Source organism: Aplosporella prunicola, assembly GCF_010093885.1.
Source record: "Aplosporella prunicola CBS 121167 unplaced genomic scaffold K452scaffold_83, whole genome shotgun sequence".
Lineage (NCBI taxonomy): Eukaryota > Fungi > Ascomycota > Dothideomycetes > Botryosphaeriales > Aplosporellaceae > Aplosporella > Aplosporella prunicola.
The window spans coordinates 1-26,315 of NW_022983611.1; the positions used below are offsets into that span (position 1 = coordinate 1).

The 26,315-nt window shown below is 52.3% G+C and overlaps 7 protein-coding genes across 7 annotated transcripts; 4 read left to right on the forward strand and 3 right to left on the reverse strand.

Annotated features, from left to right (window-relative positions):
• K452DRAFT_165231 (uncharacterized protein) lies at positions 1-1,022 on the reverse strand. Its single transcript, XM_033535712.1, has one exon. It carries the CDS (start codon positions 882-884, stop codon positions 342-344), a length of 543 nt encoding a protein of 180 aa, XP_033391434.1. The 5' UTR covers positions 885-1,022; the 3' UTR covers positions 1-341.
• Positions 1,023-2,045: 1,023 nt separating this feature from the next.
• Positions 2,046-10,350, forward strand: K452DRAFT_322886 (uncharacterized protein). The gene is made up of 13 exons (XM_033544570.1): positions 2,046-2,658; positions 2,710-3,410; positions 3,461-3,780; positions 3,834-4,256; positions 4,307-4,453; positions 4,507-4,603; positions 4,656-5,132; positions 5,179-5,430; positions 5,488-6,720; positions 6,768-7,299; positions 7,353-8,514; positions 8,566-8,851; positions 8,901-10,350. The coding sequence occupies exons 1-13, from the start codon at positions 2,085-2,087 to the stop codon at positions 10,194-10,196; spliced, it is 7,500 nt and encodes a 2,499-aa protein (XP_033391435.1). The 5' UTR covers positions 2,046-2,084; the 3' UTR covers positions 10,197-10,350.
• A 1,056-nt stretch (positions 10,351-11,406) lies between these two features.
• On the forward strand, positions 11,407-12,544 carry K452DRAFT_303332 (uncharacterized protein; the record flags this gene model as incomplete). Its single annotated transcript, XM_033542709.1, has 3 exons — positions 11,407-11,676; positions 11,733-12,414; positions 12,477-12,544. 3 exons carry the CDS (start codon positions 11,407-11,409, stop codon positions 12,542-12,544), a joined length of 1,020 nt encoding a protein of 339 aa, XP_033391436.1.
• A 969-nt stretch (positions 12,545-13,513) lies between these two features.
• K452DRAFT_362990 (uncharacterized protein) lies at positions 13,514-15,673 on the forward strand (the record flags this gene model as incomplete). Its single annotated transcript, XM_033546547.1, has 6 exons — positions 13,514-13,741; positions 13,867-13,887; positions 13,960-14,084; positions 14,176-14,989; positions 15,048-15,450; positions 15,507-15,673. Exons 1-6 carry the CDS (start codon positions 13,589-13,591, stop codon positions 15,671-15,673), a joined length of 1,683 nt encoding a protein of 560 aa, XP_033391437.1. The 5' UTR covers positions 13,514-13,588.
• Positions 15,674-15,942: 269 nt separating this feature from the next.
• K452DRAFT_238826 (uncharacterized protein) lies at positions 15,943-16,712 on the reverse strand (the record flags this gene model as incomplete). Its single annotated transcript, XM_033537680.1, has 4 exons — positions 15,943-15,978; positions 16,041-16,411; positions 16,468-16,633; positions 16,692-16,712. The coding sequence occupies 4 exons, from the start codon at positions 16,710-16,712 to the stop codon at positions 15,943-15,945; spliced, it is 594 nt and encodes a 197-aa protein (XP_033391438.1).
• Positions 16,713-17,365: 653 nt separating this feature from the next.
• Positions 17,366-23,470, forward strand: K452DRAFT_260242 (uncharacterized protein; the record flags this gene model as incomplete). The annotated part of the gene is made up of 1 exon (XM_033538524.1): positions 17,366-23,470. The coding sequence occupies one exon, from the start codon at positions 17,366-17,368 to the stop codon at positions 23,342-23,344; it is 5,979 nt and encodes a 1,992-aa protein (XP_033391439.1). The 3' UTR covers positions 23,345-23,470.
• Positions 23,471-23,567: 97 nt separating this feature from the next.
• On the reverse strand, positions 23,568-25,929 carry K452DRAFT_260245 (uncharacterized protein). The gene is made up of 5 exons (XM_033538525.1): positions 25,273-25,929; positions 24,896-25,180; positions 24,333-24,841; positions 23,995-24,206; positions 23,568-23,846 (listed from the first exon to the last, which is right to left on the reverse strand). The coding sequence occupies exons 1-5, from the start codon at positions 25,645-25,647 to the stop codon at positions 23,605-23,607; spliced, it is 1,623 nt and encodes a 540-aa protein (XP_033391440.1). The 5' UTR covers positions 25,648-25,929; the 3' UTR covers positions 23,568-23,604.
• Positions 25,930-26,315: the final 386 nt, after the last annotated feature.

Genomic DNA, 26,315 nt, shown 5'->3' on the forward strand with positions numbered 1-26,315 from the left:
GGGGGCGGAAGTTGGGGCCGCAGCTGCAGTAGCCCCTGCAGGTGTGGTGGTTGTGGTTGTTGTGTCACCGTTAGTAGTGGTAGAGTTGGCGGTGACGGTGGTCGCGGTCGAGTTGGCGCCGTCGGTGCGGACCTTTTTCATCAACGTCTCTTCTATGGGATTCGAGACGATGGGGGCCGGCGAGGGCGTAGCGGAGGTGGGGAAGCCGCCAGGGACATTGAGCGGCGGCGTTTCCTGGGGCGACGTGGGATGCGAGGAGAGAGGGCCGCGGCCTTCGGTGGGCGGGCGACCTGGGGTGGCGGGCGGCGACTCGGGCGGAGCGGGAATGTCGGTTCCGGCGGTCAGGGAGAAGTCGATGGGCTTGAACTCAAGCGGAGCGAATGTGGGGGTTTTGGAGGGCATGGTGGACGCGGGTTGTGTGTGGGTGTGGCGCGGTTGGAGGTGCGGGAGGGCGTTTCGCGGGACGCGGTCGTGCGGCAGAAGCAAGAGTTATTATTCGTAGGGCGTCGGGGCGGGCGGCGACGGCGCGGGTGGTGTGAGATGGGCGGGGGGTCAACTAAGGTGACGGCGGCAGGTGTGTGTGGGTGGACTGGCGACTGCTGCTTTGCTCGGAGCGATGGACCCTGATTTGATCTGTGGTGATTTGCGCGTTGCGGGGACGGGCCAGGACAGGGGAAGCTGGGTCGTCGATTAGGCCGGCCGTTGTGATTGGGGATGGCTGAGGATGGCTGGCTGCTGTGCGCCCTGGAAGAGAAGGATAGTAGTGTAAAGTCTAGTCTACGGTAGCTAACGGGAAGGTCACAAACGGCTGCCAGGAGGAGGCGGTGCAGCTTCCACTCTCTTTTGCCGCCTGGTCCCTGCCGGGATGCACGGCCTGCCAACATGTCGTCAGTCAAAAGACCTAATTACCACCGTCCGCCGCCGCTGCCGACCTCAAGCGTTTCGTTTCATTTTGTTGCGCTGGCACGCCGCCCACCGATTTTGCACTTCGCACCATACGAACGAACCGCTCCCTGAACGGGGACGCGTCACGCACACCTCGCCGCCATCTCGCAGATCCTCGCTAAACTTCCCGCAAGCATCCTACGTGTACGCGAGACGGACCTCTATGTGACTGTAGAGCCAGCTATGCGTCATGCGCGCCTCAGCTCTACGCCGTCTATACATTTCGGCTGCTATTTCTGGTGCTTTTAAAAGGGCCTGAAGTGGAGTCCTCAGGGAACCGCAGAGGAAGCAGATGATAGAAACAAAAAGGATCCTCAATTGACCCTGCCGCAATGCATTTCCGCATCCGAGTCGGACCTATTCCGGCGACCACATTCTTGTATCTGATAGGTATTGATGAGTGTGATTGACTGCCACAAGCTTGATGGAATCGTGTAGCCGTGGAATCGTATACTTCTGAACGAATTGATTGATGCCAGGTGCGCGCCGAAATCCTATCCAATATGAAGTGCCGTCTGCACCTCCGAGGACTTCCCTGAGCCTTATAAATTATTCCCGCGTTGCTTTTCAACATCCATCTCCCATCTCCTATTGATGAGCAGACGTGCATTTCGTTTATAAGTGTACGCATGCCCATATAGTGCTCCTCTCCCATGTCCACTTTCCTCTAAGCCATACCAGTGTCCAACCACTCTTCGTTGCTCAATGGCAGGATCTTGCAATCATGTCTCGTAGCGAAGGGGGGCCGCCGCCGCCGCAGGTGTTGGGGAGAAGCATCCGTTTACTATCTATAGTCGCGGTGAAATGAGGGCCAAAGAGCAGAAATAGATGCGTCTAAAGCACTATGCGGTACTTAGTGGCGAAGTTGTTCTGCGACTGGAAGGACATGGGTGGTTTAGGAGGTGAGGTCAGCGCCGTTGGGTGCGGTTGGCGGGACGGCAGAACGGGAAGAAAGCTGGTGGAGATGCGGGCGGCGCCGGTTGTCGATCATGGACCCTCACATAAGCGACCCGGATCGCTATCTCCACGTGATGGCGTGTTTTCCTTGCGCGTCTTGACAGCGTCTTTTCCAATCCTGCGCATCTCCACACCGACCATCCCTCCGACCATGGCCGACCGTCCCACTTAAGGCATCGACAATGGCGCGCAAAGCCGGAGACTCCACCCGACGTGGACCTGCGGGCGCCGCGGTGCGTAACGACCCTCCACGTTCTACCATTACCGCCCAAATCATCGACGCTTCAAAGACCAATGACCAGCAAGAACCCCAGAATGCAGCGCTTTTCGGTCAGCTGCTGCAGGAGTTTTTGACGGACCCGTCCGTGGAAGAGCCGAATGTCATGCTCAACCTGCAGCTTCTGTCTGTTGTCGTCGAGGCTGGTTTCAATGCTCTTCTCAAGGAAAACTTGTTTGGTCAGGACGCGCTGTTACCACAGGCCAGAGATAGTCTTTCCGTCATCCGAATCACCGTTGAGCGCAACCCTCGCCTCCTCTTCTACCAAAATACAGAAGAGGCCGAGGGCGACTCTAAGCCTCCTCTTGTGGCTTGGCTTCTCCCGAAGCTGTTTTCCCTTTTAGCTCGCCCTCTGCTGCATCCCATCTATACCGACATCACCGAGTTGTTTGCAGTGTTTATCCGGTTGCTTTCTACCGGACGACGAACTTGGCAGAACGCTAATGCTCTGATTGAAATATACCAGGCATGCATAGATTGTAGGTTTCAGGAACTGTTCTTTCAGTAATGGACGCTAACTAGTATCGTAGCTATCCTCACTGACCTAGACTATCTCACAAAGAATCCATTTCAGTCGGCTTCTGCACTAAAGAGTCTCTTGTTGCCGCCTTTAAGCAGTATCAGGCAGCTACTACCCGATAGTCAGCAGCTGGTTGTCCTCCCAGACAACTGCCAGGCAGAGATCACTAAACCCGATCAAAGTACCGAAATTGCCTTGGCTCTTTTGGGCGCAATCTGCAGCCAACATGCTGTTGTAGGCACTACCTGCATGGCCAGCGTCATGCAAATTTCGATGTCCGATTGGGCTGCAGATCGATATAGTCGTCTATTGCAATATGCCTTGCGACTCATGCTTTTCAGCACATCATCACGGAGCCAGTGCCAAGACTTGAGCCTTCCGTTTCTGTATGTTCTGAAGCACTTGGTAGAGATTGCTATAGACACCGAGTCCCAAAGCTTCACTACGCGCGCTCTCAGCTTGACCGTCGACAGCATCGTCACCCTGCTCGATTTGTTCTGTCGAGTGCTGCCATCTTTCCCTGCCCAGCACGAACTTAGCAACGTTCTACTTCGTGTTTCATGGCTGAATCGGCAGGCTGCAACCGGAGACCATGCCAGTGCCAACTGTATGCCTTTATTTAACCGTCTTTACGAAGACGAGCTTATACCTGCGCTACAGAGTATAGCACTAGATAAAACACAGCTGGAGCTCTTTGGTAAAGATCTGCAGGTAAGCTCTTCTTTCGTATAAGTTTAGGCTTGATACTGACCTCTTTACAGCTTGCAATACTTGTCTGTGCTGAGGACAAAACTGGATGTGATGAAGCGACCGACTTTCAAGTTACGACTCCTGTTCAATCCGCTAAGGTTGGACAATCCTTTAAGGACACTCAACTGGCTGAAGGTTTCTCCGAACTACTTATCGATGGCCCCGAAAATGAGTTCCCTGACAATGAGCGGCCGCGTAAACGTCAACGTATCGACCAAAGCATGGGGCCATCATTGACTGGACCGTATTACAACAGACTTGCAGCTAAGGCCCCAGGGTACTTTCGAAATAACGTTCTACCTGAAAAAGAAGAAATTCAAAGAGAAGTAGCGTAAGTCTAACCCATGCGTCCGAGCGATGATTTAGTGCTGACAAAGATATCAGGAACAACTTCGCCAACCTTTCACATGAGGCAAAGTCTGACGCAATGCGAAACTTTGCCCGCCTTCCCTGTGCTGCAGTCGGAACTTTGACTGCCTCTGTCTTGAGCAATGGTGAGCTTTCTGCGATGTGTTGCTCGATCTGTGATGGAGAGCCCGACGAGCATAGGAATTCCAGTTATTGGGACGAAGAACGGTTTGGAGAGACCTGGAAAGCTGCTGTGGAGACGATTTCGAAGATGGTTGAGGTTCTTGAGGAACAACGCTCAAAGGAATGCCGGGTCCTCGCTGCAATGGCGATTCGCAACCTAGTATGCCACCTTCGGGATTCCGACACCCTCGATCTCGAAAATAAACAGTCTCCACTTGCTATGTGGTGTCTGAAATCTTTGAGAAGCTCCTTCAGGGAACTACGAATTGCTGCTGGGTAAGGTTCTCCAGTTGTTTCTCCGGTTGGCATGAGCTGACTATTTTCAGATATGCGCTTCCGATGTTTTTGCGCAAAGACGTGCCTACGACTGGCAAGAATCGGAGCTATGTTCTAGGATACCTCAAGATTTTATCTCGGGAACGTGAGCTAAGCCGGCAAGAAACTCTCATCTTGGCGTTTGGCCAAATAGCTCGGTATGTCGAACCATTGTATCTGTCTTTCGGTTTATCAGCTCACATCAAATCAGCACATGTGTTGATGAGGAGCTGAACATGGTTTTGCTTGAACTAGTCGAATACCTAGGTCACCCCGAGCCCATGATATGTGGAGTTGCTTTTAACGAAGTAAGTAAACATCCTGTTAGATCAAAAGCGACCGATGGCTGACTTGATGCAGCTCTGTTCTTTGACCAAAATCCTCAAATGCACGCCAAGGGATCTTTTTAAGCCATTTTGGCGCAGCATTGGTATTCGAGTTTTAGAAGAACTCTTCACTCGGCCGCAGAAAACACAGCAACTTGCAGATTTCCTGGGATTAAGCGTCAGTCAGTTCCTCTCGTGGACACAGGTTGAGACTGTGCCATACCTTGTCTTGATGAAGAAAAAGGATGTGTTAAAGAAGATCGCACTTGCTCGAGGGCCAAACTGTTCTGTCGAGACACTTTGCATGGATCCAAACAACCTTGCAGCGACTTTGGCTATGTTGTTGCTGAAACTTCCGGATGCGGATATCGCAATGGTCTACCTTGTAGCGGCGGCTCCAGAGTTCGAAGCACACGAATTTCAGAGTTTGGTTCGGACGGTGCCTGCGACAACTGCAGCTGAAATTCTTAGGGCTGCCGCAGAAGCGGAGCCTGGCCCTAAGAAGCAAAAAGTAAGTGTACTAGTTCTAGAGAAGTTTAATTACTAACGTTCGACAGATCCATCAAGATTTCCAGACTCTCACTGTATTAGTTGAAAGAAAGCCGGGACAGTCTCGGTCAACCACCAAGGACAACAAGATGATGGGCCAATTCTTCGATAACCATATCTTGGGGGTGATGGCTGTCTTCTCGGGAATTATCGATAACACAAAAGAGACTCAGCCCATGTCCGAAAGACGCATAAGCCTCGGGGCTATTCAAGAGCTGATTGAGCTTGCAAAGGAACATGTCAGTTTTGGCTTGCCACAGGTGAGAATGTCCTATATCACAAACCACGGGTATGGTATGGTACGCTAACTTCATCAGATCCGTGCCTGCTTGCAGTCGGCGTTTGATGTCCCACAACTACGCAACAAAGCCTTCTCAGTTTGGTCCTCACTTCTATCGGCCGTTACTGAAGAGGACATCGAACCTCTTATAGACCAGACTTTCTCCGTCATCGCACAAAACTGGGACTCATTCGATCCTGATGTCCAGACCGGGGCGCATGATTTGATAGACGGCCTCGTTAAGAAACACAATGCGGTGCTCCGAAACCGCATCAACATGCTACCCTCATTGGCCTCGATACCCATGATGAACAAGATCGATTCACAAATCAAGCGCTTCAAACAGACGTCACCTGTCGGTCAATACGCCGCATTCAGCCAACGTTGCGCGAACGAAAATGCTCCGGTTGTTACCCAAGCTTTAAAAGACCTGATCATATACCTTGAGGAGAATCAATCATTCGTCCACGAGAGTGTCGCTAGCCAGCATCCCAGTCCACTCATAGCTGAGCTTTGTCGATCTGTCATGGATGCATCCGCTCGCTTTACAGAAACACATCCAGAAATCAACATTCTTTCTGCTAAGGCTCTTGGCCTTATCGGTTGCTTGGATCCGTCCAGGGCAGAGGCTGTCAGACCAAAACGAGATGTCCTTATGCTTTCAAACATGGACAAGCTCCCGGAAGTTCTCGACTTCACAGTATTCATTCTTGAAACTGTACTTGTGAAGGTATTTCAGTCTGCCTCCAATGCCCACAAGCAGAACTTCCTTGCGTGCGCCATTCAAGACCTCTTAAAGTGTTCTGGCTTCAGACAAGACGCGCATTTGCTCAATCCACGCTCCAGCCAAACAACCACACTATATGAACGCTGGGCAGAAATCCCTGAATCAGTCAGAAGCACACTCACGCCGCTTCTTACGTCAAAATACAAGTGGAGAGTCAATGATGGCTACTTTGCTTCGGATCAAAAGTATCCCATATTTTCGCCGGAAAAAAGCCATGGGCATTGGCTGCGGACCTTTGTATGTGACCTTTTGTTGCGCGGCAAAGGTGAAAATGTTCAATTGGTATTTCCCGTAATCGCAAGGGTTGTTAAGGGGAACGACCTGGCAATTTCTGTTGCCATGCTTCCTTTTGCTGTTGTCAACATCATCCTCGCGGGAACAGAAAAAGAAGTGAAAGAAGTGAGCAGAGAGCTGCTCGGCGTGCTTGAATGTCAAATTCATGGAATTGGCCCAGAAGTGGACAACGTTAAACGGTGTAGCGAGGTAAGACCGCCAAGACCCTACAGGAGCAAAACACTAACAAAACGCAGAACGTCTTCCAGGTCCTGGACTACATGTCCAGATGGCTGCAAGGAAAACGCCGAGAGCTCACTGACATACGGACTCAAGCAGCACAACAAGGCAGAGAGCCGCCAGAGAAAGATGTGCTGGTCTGCGTATCCCAAATCAGCAGTGTAGAGAGTGTATTACATTCGATACCTGCTGAGATCATATCCAAGCGTGCTGTAGAGTGTGGCTCTTATGCCCGAGCACTTTTTCACTGGGAGCAGTATATACGGCAACGTAAAGAGACAGTGCAGATTCCTAAGAACGACCCTGACCGGGAAAGCCTATACCAGCATCTCCAGTACATATACACCCAGATTGATGAGCCAGACAGCATCGAAGGCATCTCGGCACATCTACAGATCTTGGATCCGAAACAGCAAGTTTTGGAACACCGCAAGGCTGGCAGATGGAATGCGGCTCAAAGCTGGTACGAGTTGTCGCTAGCAGACAAGCCGGATGACGTGGAAGTTCAGTACGAGCTTGTCAACTGCTTGAGGGAATCTGGACAGTATGGTGAGTAGATCTCAGCATGTCTTAATGAACCAAGTATAACTAACGTGCTTTAGATTCTCTTCTCGCCCGCGTCGAAAGCTTTTGCAAAACACCAGGTCCTTCTGTGCCAAAAATTCTTTCGCTTGCTTCTGAAGCTTCATGGATGACTGGAAAATGGCAAACTCTGCAACGACTCCTCACTGGGGTACCGGAAGATTTGCAAGACTTCAACATCGGCCTTGGCAAAGCTTTTCTCAAGCTGCACGACGACGATATGGAGAGCTTTTCGCGTATTATAAGCGGAATGCGCGAGGGCATTGCACGTGGTCTCTCAACCTCGACAACCGCATCACTCCAAGCATGCCATGACCACATGTTGAAACTGCACATTCTTTATGAACTCGAAGTTATCACCGGTACAAATGACGCTGCACAAACCAACCGAGAAGGCGTCCTTCAGACATTGTCAAGGCGATTAGACGTCCTTGGTGCATACACCGCGGACAAGCAGTACCTTCTTGGTTTGAGGCGTGCAGCCATGCAACTATCCCAAAAGAGCTTCACAGGTCTTGATCTCGCTTCAGCATGGCTTACAAGTGCTAGATTAGCACGCAAGTCGAACAAAACTAGCACAGCTTTTGATGCAGTACTTCATGCCACTCGCCTCGGAGAAGATGAGGCGAAGATAGAACATTCTCGCCTCCTCTGGAAGTCCGGACATCACCGTAAAGCGATTCAGAATCTCGATGGTGCTATAAACATGAATTTATTCCGCTCACATGATACACCGGCAGCATCTGAAATGGAAAGCATGAACATTAACGAAGAACAACAGCGGCTTCACAATAAGCTTACTGCAAGAGCTTGTCTTCTGAAGGCAAAATGGCTTGATGAGGCTGGCCAAACGTCGTCGAACGAGATCATCTATCAGTACCAAGATGCCATCAAAAAATTCCCGAGACAGGAGAAGGGACATTATCTTTTAGGGAAACACTACAACAAGAATCTGGAGTATGAAAAGAGTACTCCGAGAGAGAAATGGAGCACTGCCGCCTGTGCTGGAGAGACTGCAAAGCTCGTCATCGAATGCTACTTGCGAGCTGCGCACTTTGGAACCAGACATATTTATGAGACGATACCGAAACTCCTTACGCTATGGCTGGACCTTGGGATAGATGCAACTGAGAACCCACCGCCAAAGGTTTCGGAAAGGGAAGAACAACGGCTGCTGGCTCAGTAAGTGCCTTCATCGCGTAGAACTTTTTGCGACTGTGCTGACTATGACAGGGGCCATATCCTATTCCTGAAGCAAAGGGTACTCAAAACCACAAATTTCCAGATGCAAAAATACGCCGTTGAAAGGATACCAACGTACATCCTTTACACCGCTTTACCCCAGATGCTTACGCGTATCTGTCACCCAAACTCGGTGGTTTATGAAATACTTAAGGCTATTATCGTAAGAGTAGCCGCCGCATATCCACAGCAATCGCTCTGGTCCCTTTTAGCCGTCGTCAAGGCCAAAGCGGTTGAGCGTCAGACCAAAGGCTTGGAAGTGCTTAAAATGTTGAAGGTATGTGCTTAATTCTACTCTTCAACCTCTGTTACTTACATACTCTTAGGATTACGGGAAAAAGAATAAGATTGAGTCTTCATACAATCTGAATACCCTGATAAACCAAGGCCAGCGGATCTCGGAGGCCCTGCTAAACGCGTGTGATCTCCCTGTGGAGACAAGGGTAAGCCGTGTCAGTCTAGGAAACGATCTTCGCTTTAGCCACAAGCTTGCCCCTTGCCCTCTGGTCGTGCCGGTCGAAACGACATTACACGCGAGCATGCCTACATTGCAGGATCCCGGGACGTTGAAAAATCACAAAGCTTTCTCTGGCAACATCATCACCATAAACTCATTCTCGGATGTGGTTCTTGTATTGAGCTCACTACAACGGCCACGGAAGCTGACTGTAAGAGGGTCGGATGGGCGTAACTACGGTCTCCTGTGCAAACCTAAGGACGACCTCCGGAAAGACCAGCGGCTGATGGAATTCAACTCGATGATCAACCGCTCCTTGCTTCGGGACGTTGAATCCAGCAAACGACGACTGAACATCAAGACGTACGCAGTGACACCGCTCAACGAAGAGTGCGGCGCCATCGAGTGGGTTGAGGGCCTAAAGCCGATGCGCGACATCATCTTGAAGCTTTATCGCGAGAAAGACGTCAAAATCGACTACCACCAGACACGCAATCTGCTTAATGAAGCCTGTTCGGATGCCCCGGGAAGCGTCAACATTTTCACTGACAAGATTCTCAAACACTTCCGGCCGGTGCTGTACGAATGGTTCATCGAGACCTTCCCAGAGCCCGAAGCATGGTTCACGGCGCGCTTGAAATACACGCGCTCCTGCGCCGTCATGTCGATCGTGGGACACGTCCTCGGTCTCGGCGACCGCCACGGCGAAAACGTGCTCCTAGTTGAAGACGATGGCGGCGTCTTCCACGTCGACTTCAACTGCCTTTTCGACAAGGGTCTCACTTTTGAAAAGCCTGAGCTAGTACCTTTCCGCCTGACTCACAATATGGTGGATGCAATGGGACCGCAAGGCACGGAAGGCGCTTTCCGCACCGCGGCGGAATTGACGCTCTCACAACTGCGCCAGAACATCGACACGCTGATGACGATTCTGGAGACGTTCTTATACGACCCCACGGCAGACTTTATCGGCAAGAAAAAGCGACGCGGCGTCCCGTCCACGCCGGAGGAAGTACTTGACTCCGTCAGGAAGAAGGTCGGGGGTTTACTGGAAAAGGAAGTCCTGCCGTTGTCGGTCGAGGGCTACGTCGACTTTTTGGTGTCGCAGGCGACGGATCCGCGGAGGCTCGCCCAGATGTATATCGGGTGGTGCGCGTTCTTTTAGGCCGCGCGTGGTGTGGAGTGTGCAGGCATCTTTTTCTTTCCTTTTGGTGCGGGGGTTTCTTTGCTATTGGGGTTGGTTGGTTGCTGGGCTGGGTGGATAGAGTTATCGGGTTCATAGTTTGCGAATATGCGGGTTTGGGGAATGGATTGTGCTCATTGTTTGCGCGTGTTGATGTGCTGGTCTACGAGGTTGGCAGACTGCCTGATGGGAACTGTGCTGCTGGACCTTGGTTCAGTGATGTGTCATGTAAGTCTTTCCAGCAGAAGCCCCATGGAGCAAACTGCGGTCTACGTGGACGCTTCTGTGTCTAGCTTCTACCAAACTACTGCGTTTGTCGGGCTCTCAGGTATGGCATGGCTTTAAGGCCAGCTTTGGAAGTCTGCTGCTGTGATACCTGGGTCCTGGGTACTTTGTCCACGTGTTAGTTGAAACGCCAAGGCGCATACGAAGAGACAAACAGTACTTGTGTACTTAGCTATCCATTCAGAGGTCTATAGGTAAAAGGTCACTAGATACCGCCGCTCATTAGTGTAGCGACCCGATTTATCGTATTCATTCTTTTGACTGTTTTGCTCATCTCTTAAGCCTTAACCGCCTATATAAACTAAGTATGCTACACCTCGAGTACAACTTCGGGAGCTACAAGATGTAGTAGTTACTATAGCATACGCTCCGGTAGTCACTAGGTGGGTATAAAGAATAAAAAGACGCGTAGGTATGAATACAGGAGGGAGAGAGCGTCTCGCGTAGGTAAGAGAGATTTATAATGGCACGATAGTACCCACGAAGAGTGTCAGTCAGTGTACGAAGTTAGAAGGGTAGGAAAACAATTTTGGCTAGGGTAGGCGAAATAGTTAAAAGAGGTGGTCAATTACCCGGGACCCTATAACAAGCGCCATGCCGATCCAATGTCAGCTTTATTTTGTGAAGGGTGAGTGACGCTGTCTACATTTGACTTTAGGCATGTGGTCGTTGCTGCTGGACATAACACAAACTTGGAACCGATTTGGCTTCTGCCCAACAGAGCTCGCCAATGTGAAGTCTACCGCTGTCCTACACATAAACCTCCTTCGCTTCTGCTCATCTTCTCTTCCTCTCCACCACAAAGCTTTCGACCTTACACCTCACTTTGCTACACCCTTATATCAACAAGTACCGCAAATACTACAGAGCGCTCAAAGACTCGTCGCTAAAGCTCTCATAACTTGTCATGACTCACCCGAAGTCATCCAAAAAGTCTCCCAAGAAGCCTTCTAAGCGCCCGGATGGAACGTTCTCCGACTATTATACGAGGGAAGACCTTCTCCCGTACAGGGCTTATCGCATTCTCTACGGCGAGCGGAAGTTTGCCGAGTTCAGCGAACCACAGACCATAGGCTTCATGGACCTACCCACAGAGCTCCGACTAATGATTTACGAGTCGCTACTGGAACAGGAATCCATCGAGCTCTGGAATGCACCTTCTCGCATCTACCGGCGCGTAGAGGAGCATCCTGTGAAAGGCGAAACCTCAAGGTTCTGCGACTGAACAAGCAGATCAACGCCGAAGCCACACCCATATTCTACGGCAATAACAACTTCCGCTTCACCAACGTCAATGCATGGTCCATTCTAGACGCTTTTCTCACGACCATCAAGCCCAAAAACGCCCAGTGGATCAGGCACTTAACGATCCATGTCCCATTCGAGGACAACTGGCCACCAGAAATATTATGGCGTCACCTACGGACAGTTCCTTCTGCGAACCAGTGGAACCGCCTTCTTACAACTGTCTCGGATAGAGGTATGACCGTTACTGATTGGAAGAACAGTTGGTGGAACGGCGCAAAATTGTTCAAGGTCTTCGAATCCGCATGCGAGGGACTCCGGCTCATCAAGGGACTCAAGCGTCTGGAACTAATTCTTCCTTGGGACTTCTTCACGGCCGGCGCTTACAACTGGAGAGACAACTACCTTGTCTGCGATGATACTTGCACCATTGAGCACGGAGACGAGAGCGCCCCAAGACATGCTCGCGAATACCACCGAGACCGCCCTTACTGGAAAGCGCTGGATGAACTTAAGATCGCGATTCCTGGATTGGAGATTTCTCTTATCCTTCACCATGGGATCCCCAAAGAATGCGATGACCTACCTCCCTATGCCTCACTCAAGTTATCTGCGCTACTTACGCAGCAATGGCTCCTCTACAAGGCCGCCTCCAAGGGATATTGCATTGGTCATACAAGCTACACTGAAGACGGCGAATATAGATTGTTTACGATGACAACATCATGGAAGGGAACTTCTTCGAATGGAAGATGCCAACGGCGGATTCTCATTACGCCATCCCACAGGGTGAGATGTAATGGCTTACAGTTAGACGATTAGTAGTCCATGGGGGCTATCTGTACAAGATTATAAGGTGCTGGGAGCGTTGTCTGTTTTCCAAACCCGGAGCTCGGAGCGACAAAAGTGCTGGGAGTGGATTTTCTGAGGTTTTAAACTCGGAGTGACTAGAGTGCATTATGAAACAAAGTGGCAGAGCAAGGCAGTACGCAATAGGAAACAGATTGGTATAGTCCGTTACTGTAAGAACTGAATTACCCGATATGAATCGCTTTGAAGATATGGCTCTGAAATGTGAAAGTGAAAGCGAATGAAGAAGTTATGGCAAAAACTCGTATTTCTATGGTTATGTTTAATACTCGGAGCAGCTCACTGCCATATGAGCACCATATGTTGCCCTCGGAAGATACAGGCCTGTACCGTAATATCCTTACATCCACTGACCACGAGATTATAGGTGTGATATGCTCCGGGTAACCAGAGAGTGAAGTAGTTCCGAAATGCCTAAAAATTAGCATTGCCTCTGTATGTAGCAAAATCCGGAATAACATTCTTTTATCACTTGCCTGGAGTCAACAAGAACAGCAAATTTTCAGCCCAGGGCTGATACATGGAAATCACATATTCAAGCACGAAGCAAAATGCGCAATTCCGGCACACGCGGCCTACCCGGCACACATCTCATCATCGCGCCTGCCCAGCCCGAGCGAACCAAATCTCGGTCTTTCGAAATCCCTCACTCCAAAACATCACCCCAGGCCTAACTCCAACAGTCCAACTCCCGCGTGCGCCCGAGCCCGAAGTGCAAATAAGCTCGCTCGTGCTCAGCTGATGGCCCGACCGCTGCGGCGTAGCTAACCCCGAGATCGGATACGCACGGTTACGTCAGAGGCTCTCTTTTTTGCGTTGAATCCAGCCGCGCACGTGACGGCGGGACTCGCTTTAATCAAAACAAGCTCCCGGCTACGCGGCGGCCGCGCTAGAGCACTATCTATATCACCTTTGCGTGGCGATTTGCGAAAAAAGAGCGAGGACAGGAGACAGACGTGACTGAGAAGCACGAAATGGCTGAAGCAAGAGAAGACGCGCCGGCAGCGGCGGCGATGGCGACCGAGGACTCGTCGCCCGCGGAGACGACGGCACATACAGACGCGGACGCTGAAACCGGGTCCGCAAGACATTTGACGAGCGTCGAGTCGCGCGATATTGAGGTCCTGGTACGTCGATTATCTTCGTCCTCCCCACGTGCTGATTGGAGGCACGCTGTTGGGGTCTTGGGAGGCGCGAACAAGCGTTTTTGCTAACTGCCGGGCCCCCCGCTGGGGCCAACATTCCCAAATAGGAAAATCTTGGCTACAAACCGGTAAGGCTACGGACCACGAAACTCTGTGCAGGAAGCAAGGGATGCTGAGGGCTGACGGTGCGGGTGCTGTAGGTGTTGCATCGATCGTACAACCTATTTCATAACTTCTCGACAACGTTTGCTGCGCTGTACTTCGTTGGTGGTGTGCGCGTCACGTTCACTACAGGAATTGCTGCCGGTGGTAATTTGGCTTACTGGTGTGTTTCCTATGTTCCGCCTCATTCCAAATAGAACACCACACTTGGACTAGTCGTGGAGGCCCACGCAACAATGCTGACCACTTTACAGGACTTCCTACATAATAACCTGTGTATTCACATTTATAACCGCTGCTGTTATCGCCGAAATCTGCTCCTCTCTCCCTTTGGCCGGCAGCATCTACCTATGGGCCGCAGAAGCAGGCGGACCGCGCTTCGGCCGACTCTTCGGCTTCATAGTAGCATGGTGGTCGACGACAGCGTGGACGACCTTCTGCGCCTCCAACACCCAAGCCGCCGTCAACTACATGCTCTCCGAGATCGTCGTCTTCAATGTGGACTTCCCGTCCGACGCGTCGAGCGTCAAGTTCCGTGCTGTGCAATGGATATGCACCGAGCTTTTGCTGGCCGTCGCCGCGGGCATTAACCTCGTCCCGCCAAAGTACTTCCGCTGGGTCTTCTACGCGTCGGGTGGCCTTGTGTGGCTCGATTTCTTGCTGAACATGATCTGGCTTCCTATTGGTACGGCCAAGACCCTTGGATTCCGTACGGCGCACGACGCTTTCATGACCACGTATAACGGCACCGGTGCCCCGCCTGGCTGGAACTGGTGCTTGTCATACTTGGCTACTGCCGGAATCTTGATCGGGTTCGACGCTAGCGGGCACGTGGCTGAAGAGACAAAGAACGCTGCGATTACGGCTGCCAGAGGCATTTTCTGGAGTACGGTTGTTAGCGGCATTGGCGGCTTTGTCGTCGTCATCATGTTTCTGTTCTGCCTTCCAGACGCCGATACATTGTTCGGGTACGGTGGCGCGCAGCCATTTGTGCCACTTTATGCGGTTCTGCTTGGCCAGGGTGGACACATTTTTATGAATGTAATTTGCGTTGTTGCGCTGTGGTTTGTAAGTCGGCCCATAGTTCCTCCATACAGCTCAAGGAGTATAACTAACAGTACCCCAGAACACCGCCATCGCTGTCCTTGCCGCTTCCCGTCTCGTTTTCGCCGTAGCTCGTGACGGTGTCTTGCCTTTCTCAGGATGGGTCGCACGAGTAGAAAACGGCCAGCCCAAGAACGCCGTCCTTGTCGTCTGGGGCGTCGCCGCTTTGGTCACATGCACCATCCTACCGTCCGGAGTGGCGTTCACTTCGCTTGTCTCAGCAGCGGGCGTCCCTTCCGCTGCGGCTTACGGCTTGATCTGCTTGGGCAGACTTACCCTTACGCCGAAGAAGTTCCCTAAGCCCAAGTGGAGCTTGGGCCGCTGGAGCAAGCCGTTCCAGTTCATTGGCGTTTTCTGGAACGGCTGGGTTGTTGCTGTGCTCTTCTCGCCCTATGAGTTCCCTGTTAGTGGCGCTACGCTCAACTGTAAGTGCACAGCTCTGATTTGCTCGATGGACGGGAAGTTGACAGTATTCTTGCAGATGCACCGATTATCATGGCTGGCGTGACGATCTTTGCTCTCCTTTCCTGGTGGTTCATCCCCGCCGAGGAATGGCTACCCAGTAAGAGGATCAATGAAATGATCGACGCTAACTCAAAGAAAACCGTCCGCCATGAAGTGCTTGAGCGGCCTGCTAATGAAGAGTGATTAGGTTCAATGCCCGAAGACCGCAGTTAAAAGGCAAATGGCAAACACATCCCTAATAATTCGGTACTTCAAAAACCTAATAAAAGTCGTTGGGTAGCGTCATTCGATTGATTTGGCGATTCCACTTATTCAGTTATCAATGGAGAAGAGAAATTTTGCTGGGCTTGGATGTAAAATTGCCCGGGTATGAGAGTGTTTTGAAATGTCGTCAAGAAATCATTATGCCAATCTGCCCGCAAACGAAAGCTCCTTGAACACCAAGCAGAAATTTACATAACTACGCAACAGGAGTTCTGCTTCTTCGCCTGTTGAAGTGAAGGGCGTTAGCAATGTTCATTTCAATGAAAAATGTAGCAATAAAACATACCTGCGTGTAGAACATCTTGCTCTGTGCGCTCAGGCCGTCACTCTTAGCAACCAGGGTGTCGATCTTCTCACCACGCTCCAACACGCTCTCGATAGTCTTGTGGAGCACAATCTTCGTCTCATCCAGTTCCTTTTGGATCTTCATGATGCTGTCCGCCTGCTGCGGGTCCTGGTACTTGACGATGTATTCCTTGAGCTCGGGCATGGGGCATTCCTGATCGGATACCGTAAAGACATTACGGGGGTACTTGTTGAGGAACTCGTCGACGACCTTGGATAGCAGCTGGTGAGCCACCAATGCGGGGTACTCGTGGTCGGTGATGATGATGCCAGCGATGCCCTCGGTGCGGCCGTAGGCGTGGAAGGTGTAGGCTGCGCCATGGTCAGAACACAGTGTCCTCAAGCTCCCTACGAGATGTTGTCCTTACATTGCTCCTCGACGTCCTGGCGCTCTCCTGGCTTCGTCCTCTCCGCAACCGTTTTGCTGAAGAGCGACATGAACTCGCCGACGCTGGTGCGCGTGAAGCGGGAGTAGGTGCTCAGCTCGCGCTCGGCGCAGAGCTCGACGGCGGGCTTCTGCTCATTCTTGAGGATCTGGAGAAGCGACGTCAGCGGGGGTTCCGGACATGCAGAGATAAAGCGAGGGACGTACACCGATGTAGAGGATCTTCATGGTGGTGGTGGTTGGCGCAGACAAGAGGCGCCGACTTGGTGGCGCGTTACTTGTGGGAAGCTTGGGAAGTGGATCTCGAGTCCGAGGGGTGCAGGTGGGGACTGCTGACAGGAGTTTGTGAGAGAGTTTAAGTGGGGTCGGCTAGGTGCTAGGTAGAAGACGAAGGATCCAGAAGTTGAAGAGCGTTGGATGCGTTGATGCTTGGCGTCAAGCGTCAAGCGTCCTGAGGCCAGCGGGATGATCGTCGGGCGGTGAATCGATAGGGGGCGGGATGCCAAGAACCCGACTGGAGTTCACGGAGCGGGCCCGCCTAAAGCGAGACTCACCGTCTACAAGCAGTTCCTATAGAATACTTCTTATCTAATTATAAGCCTAGGTCCTAGATGTAGATAAAAAAAAAAGATCTTAGAGTGTATACATATTTTAATCATCTTAAATGGATTTCTTTTTCTCCTCCGCACAAGCGCTATTATCTCGTTAGGCGGTGAATCTCGCTTCACGGTGACGGACGTTACCGGGAGTCATCATCATCGATTGTGCTGCCTGCCTTCTGCAAACAACAACCACGAGATTTCTGCGCAACGCTTTGTCGCGGGAAACCTCTGTCAACACATCTTCTCCCTTCCATCAAAGCCATCTAATCTGTCGCCACCATGTCTCCGTCTATCGAAAATGCCGAGTCTCAGTGGCTCGCCCAGCTGGCAGAAATGCGCGCGGCCATTGCCGAGCTTAAGTTGCCTCAGAAGGACGGCGGCACGCCCACTTACGGAGACGACATAGATGTCGATGAAGATGACTTTTCCGGAACTGCAAGTGGCGACGATATCTGGGACCTTATTAGCGACGAAGCAAGCGAGGAATACTACAGCAGTGATCAGCTTGACGCTACTGACGCTTTCCCGGTTGGCGGCTCCTCTGTTGTCGCCCCGTACAGCCAGGGTTGGCTCAACCAACAATGTGCGGGAGTGGCTGAACGAAGCTCAGGATTAGATGCCCAGACTCTGCAGGACAACATTATGGCCATCCTGGCCTCTGATAGCAACAACGAAGAGCTTCAGATGACGCTGGCCGATATTGTTGGCTACGGAGAGCTAGACCTAGTAGCGGAGCTCATCGGCCACCGTGCGGAGCTCAATAAAGCCGCTAAAGCCGAACAACAAGACAACGGCGTCTTCGGCCGGTTGCAAACCAGAGCAGAACGCGACGAAGCTTTACGGAAAGCAGATCTTGAGCACAAGAATGCTTCCCTCGCTCCTAGTGTCAACAGAAGTGGAGAGCAGTACCCACATGTCTACAAATCCGGTGAGGCTGGAAACACTCTTTCTGGATATGGCCGCAAGTTTGCGCTGCCGCACGGCAGCAAGAGAGATGAGCACCATAACTACGAAGAATACTCTATTCCGGCACAGAAAGTTGGAACCCTCGGTGCTGGTCGGAAGCTGGTAGAAATCAAAGATATGGACGGCCTTTGCAAAAGGACTTTCAAAGGTTACAAAACTCTCAATCGTATGCAGAGTCTGGTATACCCTGTTGCGTACAAGACCAGCGAGAACATGCTCATCTGTGCACCTACCGGTGCAGGTAAAACCGATGCAGCCATGCTCACCATTTTGAACACAATCGCGAAGAACATTGTTCCTTCTCCATGGGAGGAACCTGATGCAACGGACTTCACTCTCCTAGCAGAAGATTTCAAAATTGTCTACGTTGCTCCAATGAAGGCCCTGGCGGCCGAAATCACTGACAAACTGGGCAAGAGACTCTCTTGGCTTGGTGTCCAGGTCCGCGAACTGACTGGAGACATGCATCTTACCAAATCGGAAATTGTGCAGACGCAAATCATTGTCACCACGCCGGAGAAGTGGGACGTGGTTACCCGGAAGAGCACTGGAGATACCGAACTGGTTCAAAAGGTCCGTCTACTGATCATCGATGAAGTCCACATGCTGCACGACGAGCGTGGTGCTGTGCTGGAATCCCTGGTTGCCCGTACGGAGCGGCAGGTTGAGAGCACGCAATCATTGATTCGTATCGTTGGCCTGTCTGCCACTCTGCCAAATTACATCGACGTCTCGGATTTCCTGAAGGTTAATCGCATGGCTGGATTGTTTTACTTTGACGGCTCCTTCAGACCGGTTCCGCTTGAACAGCATTTCATTGGTGTGAAGGGGAAAGCTGGTACTGCAAAATCACGAGAAAACATGGATCAAGTTGCGTTCGAAAAGGTCACGGACATGCTAAGGCTTGGCCATCAAGTCATGGTGTTCGTGCATTCCAGGAAAGACACCTTCAAGACAGCAAAAATGTTGTACGAAAAGGCCATGGAACATCAATGCATGGACCTTTTTGATCCGACGGGACATCCCAACTACGATGCAGCCGTTCGCGACATGAAAACCTCGAAAGGACGGGAACTTCGCGAACTGCTGCCCAAGGCCATGGGCACGCATCATGCAGGAATGCCCAGGTCAGACCGGAACCTCATTGAGCGCCTCTTCGGTGAAGGCGTCCTTAACGTCCTGTGCTGTACTGCAACCTTGGCTTGGGGTGTCAACTTGCCCGCTGCTGCAGTTCTCATCAAGGGAACTCAACTGTACAGTGCCCAGGAGGGCAAATTCGTGGATGTTGGCATTCTTGACGTGTTGCAGATTTTTGGTCGTGCGGGTCGTCCTCAATTCCAGGACACTGGTATTGGCTTTATCTGCACCACGCATGATAAGCTTCAACACTACCTCTCCGCTGTGACCCAGCAACAGCCCATCGAATCCAACTTCTCTAAGCGCATGGTGGACAATCTCAACGCCGAGATTTCCCTCGGCACTGTCACATCGGTTCCGGAAGCAGTGACCTGGCTAGGTTACTCCTATCTCTTCGTGCGCATGCAGCGTAACCCGCTGTCGTACGGTATTGATTGGGCCGAAATCCGTGATGATCCGGCACTGGTCCAACGACGCAGGAAGTTGATCATCGATGCTGCCAAAGTGTTGCAGCAAAGCCAGATGATTGTCTTCAACGAAGCCACCGAAGAGCTACGTGCTAAGGATGTCGGCCGTATTGCCAGTCAATTCTACGTACTCCAGAGCAGTGTTGAGATTTTCAACACTATGATGCGCCCCCGTGCCACCGAGGCAGATGTCCTCAAGATGATCAGTATGAGTGGAGAGTTTGATAACATACAGTCCCGCGAGACAGAGGAGAAGGAGCTCATAAAACTTAGAGATGAAGCCGCTCCTTGCTCTATTGGAAAGGATGGCATCGGTACGCCTCATGCGAAGACCAACCTTCTTCTCCAAGGCCATGTGTCAAGGGCTCGTCTTGAAGACTACACCCTTGTTTCAGATACGGCGTATGTGGCACAAAACGCCACGCGTATCTGCCGGGCTCTGTTTATGATTGCTCTGAACAGGCGTTGGGGTCACCAGTGCTTGGTTTTGCTATCACTTTGCAAGTCTATCGAGCGCCAAATCTGGCCTTTCGAGCACCCTTTCCGTCAGTTCGACCTTCCACAGCCGATCCTCAGAAACCTGGACGATAAAGGTGCTACTGCTGCAATTGAGTCCTTGAGGGATATGGAGCCTGCTGAGATTGGTCAGCTTGTGCACAACCATAAGATGGGCACTACCATCAGCAAGCTTCTAGACAATTTCCCAACTCTGAGCATCGAGGCAGAAATTGCTCCTCTGAATCGCGATGTCCTGCGCATTCGCCTATACATCACGCCCGACTTCCGATGGAATGACCGCCACCACGGAAATGCGGAATCATATTGGATTTGGGTTGAGAACTCGGAGACTTCAGAGATCTACCACCACGAATACTTTATTCTTTCCCGGAAGAAGCTGTATGACGAACATGAGCTCAACTTCACCATCCCTCTTTCGGATCCTTTGCCGTCTCAGATCTATGTTCGTGCAGTGTCTGATCGATGGCTGGGTGCCGAGACGGTTACTCCGGTCTCCTTCCAACACCTTATTCGACCGGATACGGAGAGCGTATACACTGATCTGTTGAATCTGCAACCTCTTCCTCTTTCTGTATTGAAGAACCCACTGCTGGAAGAGCTTTACAGTAAACGCTTCCAGTTCTTCAACCCTATGCAAACACAGCTCTTCCATTGCATGTACCACACTTCAGCAAATGTCCTTTTGGGGTCTCCCACTGGTAGTGGCAAGACAGTAGCCGCGGAGCTGGCGATGTGGTGGGCTTTCCGCGAGAACCCAGGATCGAAGGTCGTCTACATCGCTCCTATGAAGGCCCTTGTTCGTGAAAGAGTTCAGGACTGGGGACGACGTCTCACCGCACCCATGGGTCTCAAACTCGTTGAGTTGACAGGTGACAACACTCCAGATACTCGCACGATTAGAGATGCGGACATCATTATTACGACACCCGAGAAATGGGACGGTATCAGTCGTAGCTGGCAGACCCGTGACTACGTCCGGAAGGTCAGCTTGGTCATCATCGACGAAATTCACCTTCTGGGTGGTGACAGAGGGCCAATTTTGGAAATCATTGTCTCCCGTATGAACTACATCGCATCACAGAAGAAGGGTGCGGTGCGTCTCGTCGGAATGTCGACCGCTTGCGCCAACGCCACGGACCTGGGCAACTGGTTGGGCGTCAAGGAAGGCCTTTTCAACTTCCGCCACTCCGTGCGCCCCGTGCCACTGGAGATCTTCATTGACGGCTTCCCGGAGCAGAGGGGATTCTGCCCGCTTATGCAAAGCATGAACAGGCCGACTTTCCTGGCCATCAAGACCCATTCTCCCTCTAAGCCCGTCATCGTGTTCGTGGCCTCTCGTCGTCAAACTCGTCTCACGGCTAGGGATCTTATCAACTACTGCGGTATGGAGGACAACCCTCGTCGCTTCGTCCGTATGGAAGAAGAGGATCTTGCGCTGAACCTGGCTCGGGTCAAGGATGAAGCATTGAGAGAAGCGCTTAGCTTTGGTATTGGCCTGCATCATGCCGGTTTGGTGGAGTCCGATCGCCAACTGGCAGAGGAGCTTTTCGCCAACAACAAGATCCAGATCCTGGTGGCTACATCTACACTTGCCTGGGGTGTCAACTTGCCCGCCCATCTCGTAGTTGTCAAGGGTACGCAATACTTCGATGCCAAGCTTGAAGGCTACAAGGACATGGATCTCACCGATGTGCTTCAAATGCTTGGTCGTGCTGGTCGTCCTCAGTTCGACGATTCCGGTATCGCAAGAATCTTCACGCAAGACTCGAAGAAGGCGTTCTACAAGCACTTCCTGCACACTGGTTTCCCCGTGGAGTCTTCTTTGCACAACGTTCTCGACAACCACTTGGGCGCTGAAGTGTCTGCGGAGACCATTGCGACTAAGCAAGATGCGCTTGACTATCTGACTTGGACGTTCTTCTTCCGTCGTCTCCACAAGAACCCTTCGTACTATGGGCTAGAAATTTCGGCAGAGGAGCACAACACCATGGCGGCTCAGCAGCTTGCCAATGACTACATGGTTGAGATGGTTGACAAATCGCTGTCTGAGCTGGCTGAATCAGGCTGTATTGTCGTGCACAACAATGGCGATGTCGACCCGACACCGCTCGGCAAGATCATGAGTTACTACTATCTGTCGCACAAGACGATTCGCCATCTAATCCGGAGCGCCAAGCCTAACGCCAGCTTCTCGGACGTGCTCTCCTGGATGAGCCAAGCAACTGAGTACGACGAGCTGCCAGTGCGGCACAACGAAGACCTGATTAACGCGGAACTTTCAGCCGCACTACCACTGAAAGCCGAGTTCATGAACCTGCCCATGTGGGACCCGCACGTGAAAGCATTCCTTCTCTTGCAAGCGCACTTCTCTCGCATCGACCTTCCCATCTCCGATTACGTTGGTGACCAAACCAGCGTCCTCGACCAAGCCATCCGTATCATCCAAGCCAGCATCGACGTCTTGACCGAACTCGGCCACGCCTCCTCCTGCGCCATGATGATGACACTGCTGCAGTGCGTCAAGTCCGCGCGCTGGCCAGACGACGGACCCCTTGCCATCCTGCCCACCGTCGACCCCGAGGCCGAGAAACGCCGTCTCCGCGACGCGGCCGCTGCGCCCAGAACGCTCATCGAGGCGGTGCAAGCGCCGCGCACGACGCTCGAGAACGCGGCGCGCACGCTGAACGTTCCTAACGCCGCGCTGGGCCGGTTCATGAAGCCGCTCTCGGCGCTGCCGCACCTCAAGGTCACGCTGGCGGGTGTCAACGCGCTGGGCTTGGGCCTGAGCATCGCGCGCGCCAACAGCGCCCAGAGCGCAGATTACCGCATGTATGCGCCGCGCTTCCCGAAGCCGCAGACCGAGGGCTTCTTTGTGGTCGTGACGGCGCCGGGCTCTGATGAGGTGCTTGCTCTGAAGCGGGTCAGTTGGCCCGACTTCCAGAAGAGGAATAAAGCTGCTGGTAATGGTGGCGATGGGAAGGCGAATGGCAGCAGGCCTGGCACGAAGGTCAATTTGAGGTTGCCGGAGAGTGAGGAGGAGAGGAAGGTCGATGTTAGTGTTGTTAGTGATGGGTATATTGGGATGGTGTGGAAGATTGAGGGTGTGGAGATTCCGGCGCCGCCGAAGGTGGAGGCGGATGATGGGAAGAAGAAGGCTGTTGAGGGCTGAGAGGCATTGAGGGTTAGAGATTATTAGATGGGAGGTTTGGGAATTAGATCTTCGATGCAATGCGTCTTTGAGTCTGCAAGTCACACATGCATATACTCGTACAGCATATCACATCACGCAAACAACACATCCCAAAATCCGGCAAAAGAGCGTATATATATTCGTGCTCATGCCCAAAACCCCAAAAAACAAAGCCCCAGCCAAACAAAGGTGGTATAACGACAATCAAAGGCCCCCAAAAAAAAACACGCGCAACCCCGCTAGTAAATATACCTAAAGTTGGGGTTCTCGCGGTCAGTCAAGTCGTCAAAAGCATGGACGAGGCTGTCGTCGTTGGCCTCGTGCACGCCCGCCGCGACGAGGGCGTCCTTCTTCGCGTTCTGGCGGCGCAGGTGCCAGCGCAGGAAGATGATGACGATGACCAGCAGCACGTAGCAGCCCATGTGGGTGGCGAAGGCGATGAAGTAGCGGGGGGCGTCCCAGGTGAGGAAGACTTGGGGGCCTGTGGGAGTGGGTTAGTTATGCTCGTTTTTGGAGAGGAGAGACGTGAATGAGAAAGCTTTTCTGGGAAGAATAGGTTTTTTTTTTTTTTTTTGGGAAGAGAGCTGGTTTGAGGGTAAGGATTGATGAGGAAGGGAGTGTAAACGCACCAATGGCGTTGCCGGCGGACCAGCACACAAAGTTTGCGGCCACGATGACCGTCTTCTTCGTCTGCCCGGCGATGTTGCGGCTGATCATGCTCATAGCCAGCGTCTGCGCAGCCCAGAACGAGAGCACGATGTAGTAGCTGATGAGCAGGCCGGCCTGGGTGGCTTTGCCTTCGTTTTCGACGGACATGAGGACGATGGTGCCGACGAAGGAACTGCGTGGTGGTGTTAGTGGATTTTCGCATTGATTCGAGGGGAGGGGGATGAATTGCGGAGGGAATGAAGGAGGTGGTTTGGGTGTTATCCGGATACAGGTGGTGTGATGGGGAGGAAAGACTTACGGAACGACGAAAAGCCCCATCGTGAGGCAGTTCTGGTGGTATTTCTTGACGAGCCACGTCGAACTCAGTAGAACGATAACGATGAACGCGCCGAGAACCATCGACAGCAACTGCGTCTCCAGCACCGAGAAGTTGAAGCCAGTGATGATGATGTTGGCGAAGGCGCCGAGACCGCTGGTCGGCAGCGTCGTGCAGATGGCGATGAGGCCGTAGCAGTACAGCTGCGGGTCGAGGAAGGCCTCGCGCACCTGCGCCGGACGGAACACTTTGTTCTGCAGGCCGGTTTGGTTGGAGCGGACCCGCTCGACCATCAGCCGCTTGTCGGTCTCGCTGTAGCACTTGGCGCGCATGGGGCTGTCGGGCAGCCAGTATAGAACGAATAGACCCCATAGGGCGCTGAAGGCACCGTATGTGATGAAGATGGCTTGCCAGGACTTTATGGGACCGGTCTTGATCAGCGAGAAGCAGTAGGCTAGCAGTCCACCGACGATTTGTTGGCCGCCGTTCATCTAGTGAATGTTAGATGTGAAACTTCTGTTTGAGCTGGTGGTTTTGAAGTTTACCATGTACCAGTACGTTACAATCTGTGCCTGCTCTTCACGCTTGTACCACATGCTGCTCATGACGAGGAACGCAGGCTGGCAAACACATTCGAAGATACCCAGTAACGTGCGGACGGCAAGCAAGCTGGCAAAGTTTGTACAGGCAGCGTGAAGTGCAAGCACGGCACCCCAGAGTATAATGTTGGCACTTAAGTACTTGGCTATGGGGACGCGTTGGATGATCCAGTTGGTTGGGTATTCGACGACGAGCACGGCGATGTAGATACATGTCGTGAGCCAGGAGTACTGGAATATCGTTGTCAGTTCAAGCGGTAATCACTAAATGCCTCCCAGGTCGAAGTACATCCGAAATGCAAAGGGGGCAAAACAAAACTGACCTTTTGTCCATCCAGCAAATTCAGGTCCTCCCTAAGGTGCATTATACTCGTGAAGCTCATGGTGCCTTTGTCCAACGCTTGCAAAAAGTACGTAAACACCATGATTGGTAGAACACGCTTGTCGATGGCGAGCTTGAGACGGCGGTTCTCTTCGGGACTGATTTCGATGCGCTCCGCATTTGCGTATTGCGCCAGTTCCTTGTCAATGCGATCGTAGTTGAGGTGTTCTTTCTTCAGATCCGCATCGGTGCCGGAAAGGACGCGCTCGACCTCAGCGACGTCGCTCGTTTCCTTCTCGCCATGTTGCTTCTGGACGTCCTCGATGCGTGCGACACCGAGACCCCTTTCGTCTTTGGTGGAGTGAGAGTCGCCCATGGTTGCTGGATGGGGTGATGTTGTCTTTACCCGCAAATGTGCAGCAGTCTGCGCGGCCTGATGAGGGAGGAGAAATAGAGAGAGAAGAGGTCAGATCCCAACAACAGACGGAGTAAAAGACCAACAATCTCGTCCAGTACCAAACTCTCGCTCAACGTCTTACCCACAGCGCGGTCCAGGCGATATAAATTGTCCCAGCAGATCAACCCTCCCCCGGGCCATACATTGACCGACAGGGCCGAAAGCTTACCTTCAAGTGCCCAGGCCTCGCTCTGCTGCATGCCATTTATCCGTCGCCACGGGCACGAGCAGAGCACGAGACTGGTAAGCGGACAGGTCCGCCAATGGAACAACCGGCAGTGTAGCACTCGAGCCGTAACAGCCAACCATCTCAGCACTCACCGCTGCACCGTATCCGCACCCCGGAACTATTCCCCAGCTTTTGCCGGCCCCGGATTGGCCCCACACTTCCTAATCCCGGGGCACGCAGACGCCACTGATTTGTTTCTCCACATTCGTTTTTCCCGGTTTATGTGCCGCATCCGCGAGTAAGGTGACGTGGGGAGAGTGCGGCGCTGCTATGCGGGGATGTTACACTCTGAGCCTGGGACCATGGACCCCGGCTTGGCGCCTCTTGGCAGCAGGTACGGCTTCGGTCTTCGGGGCAA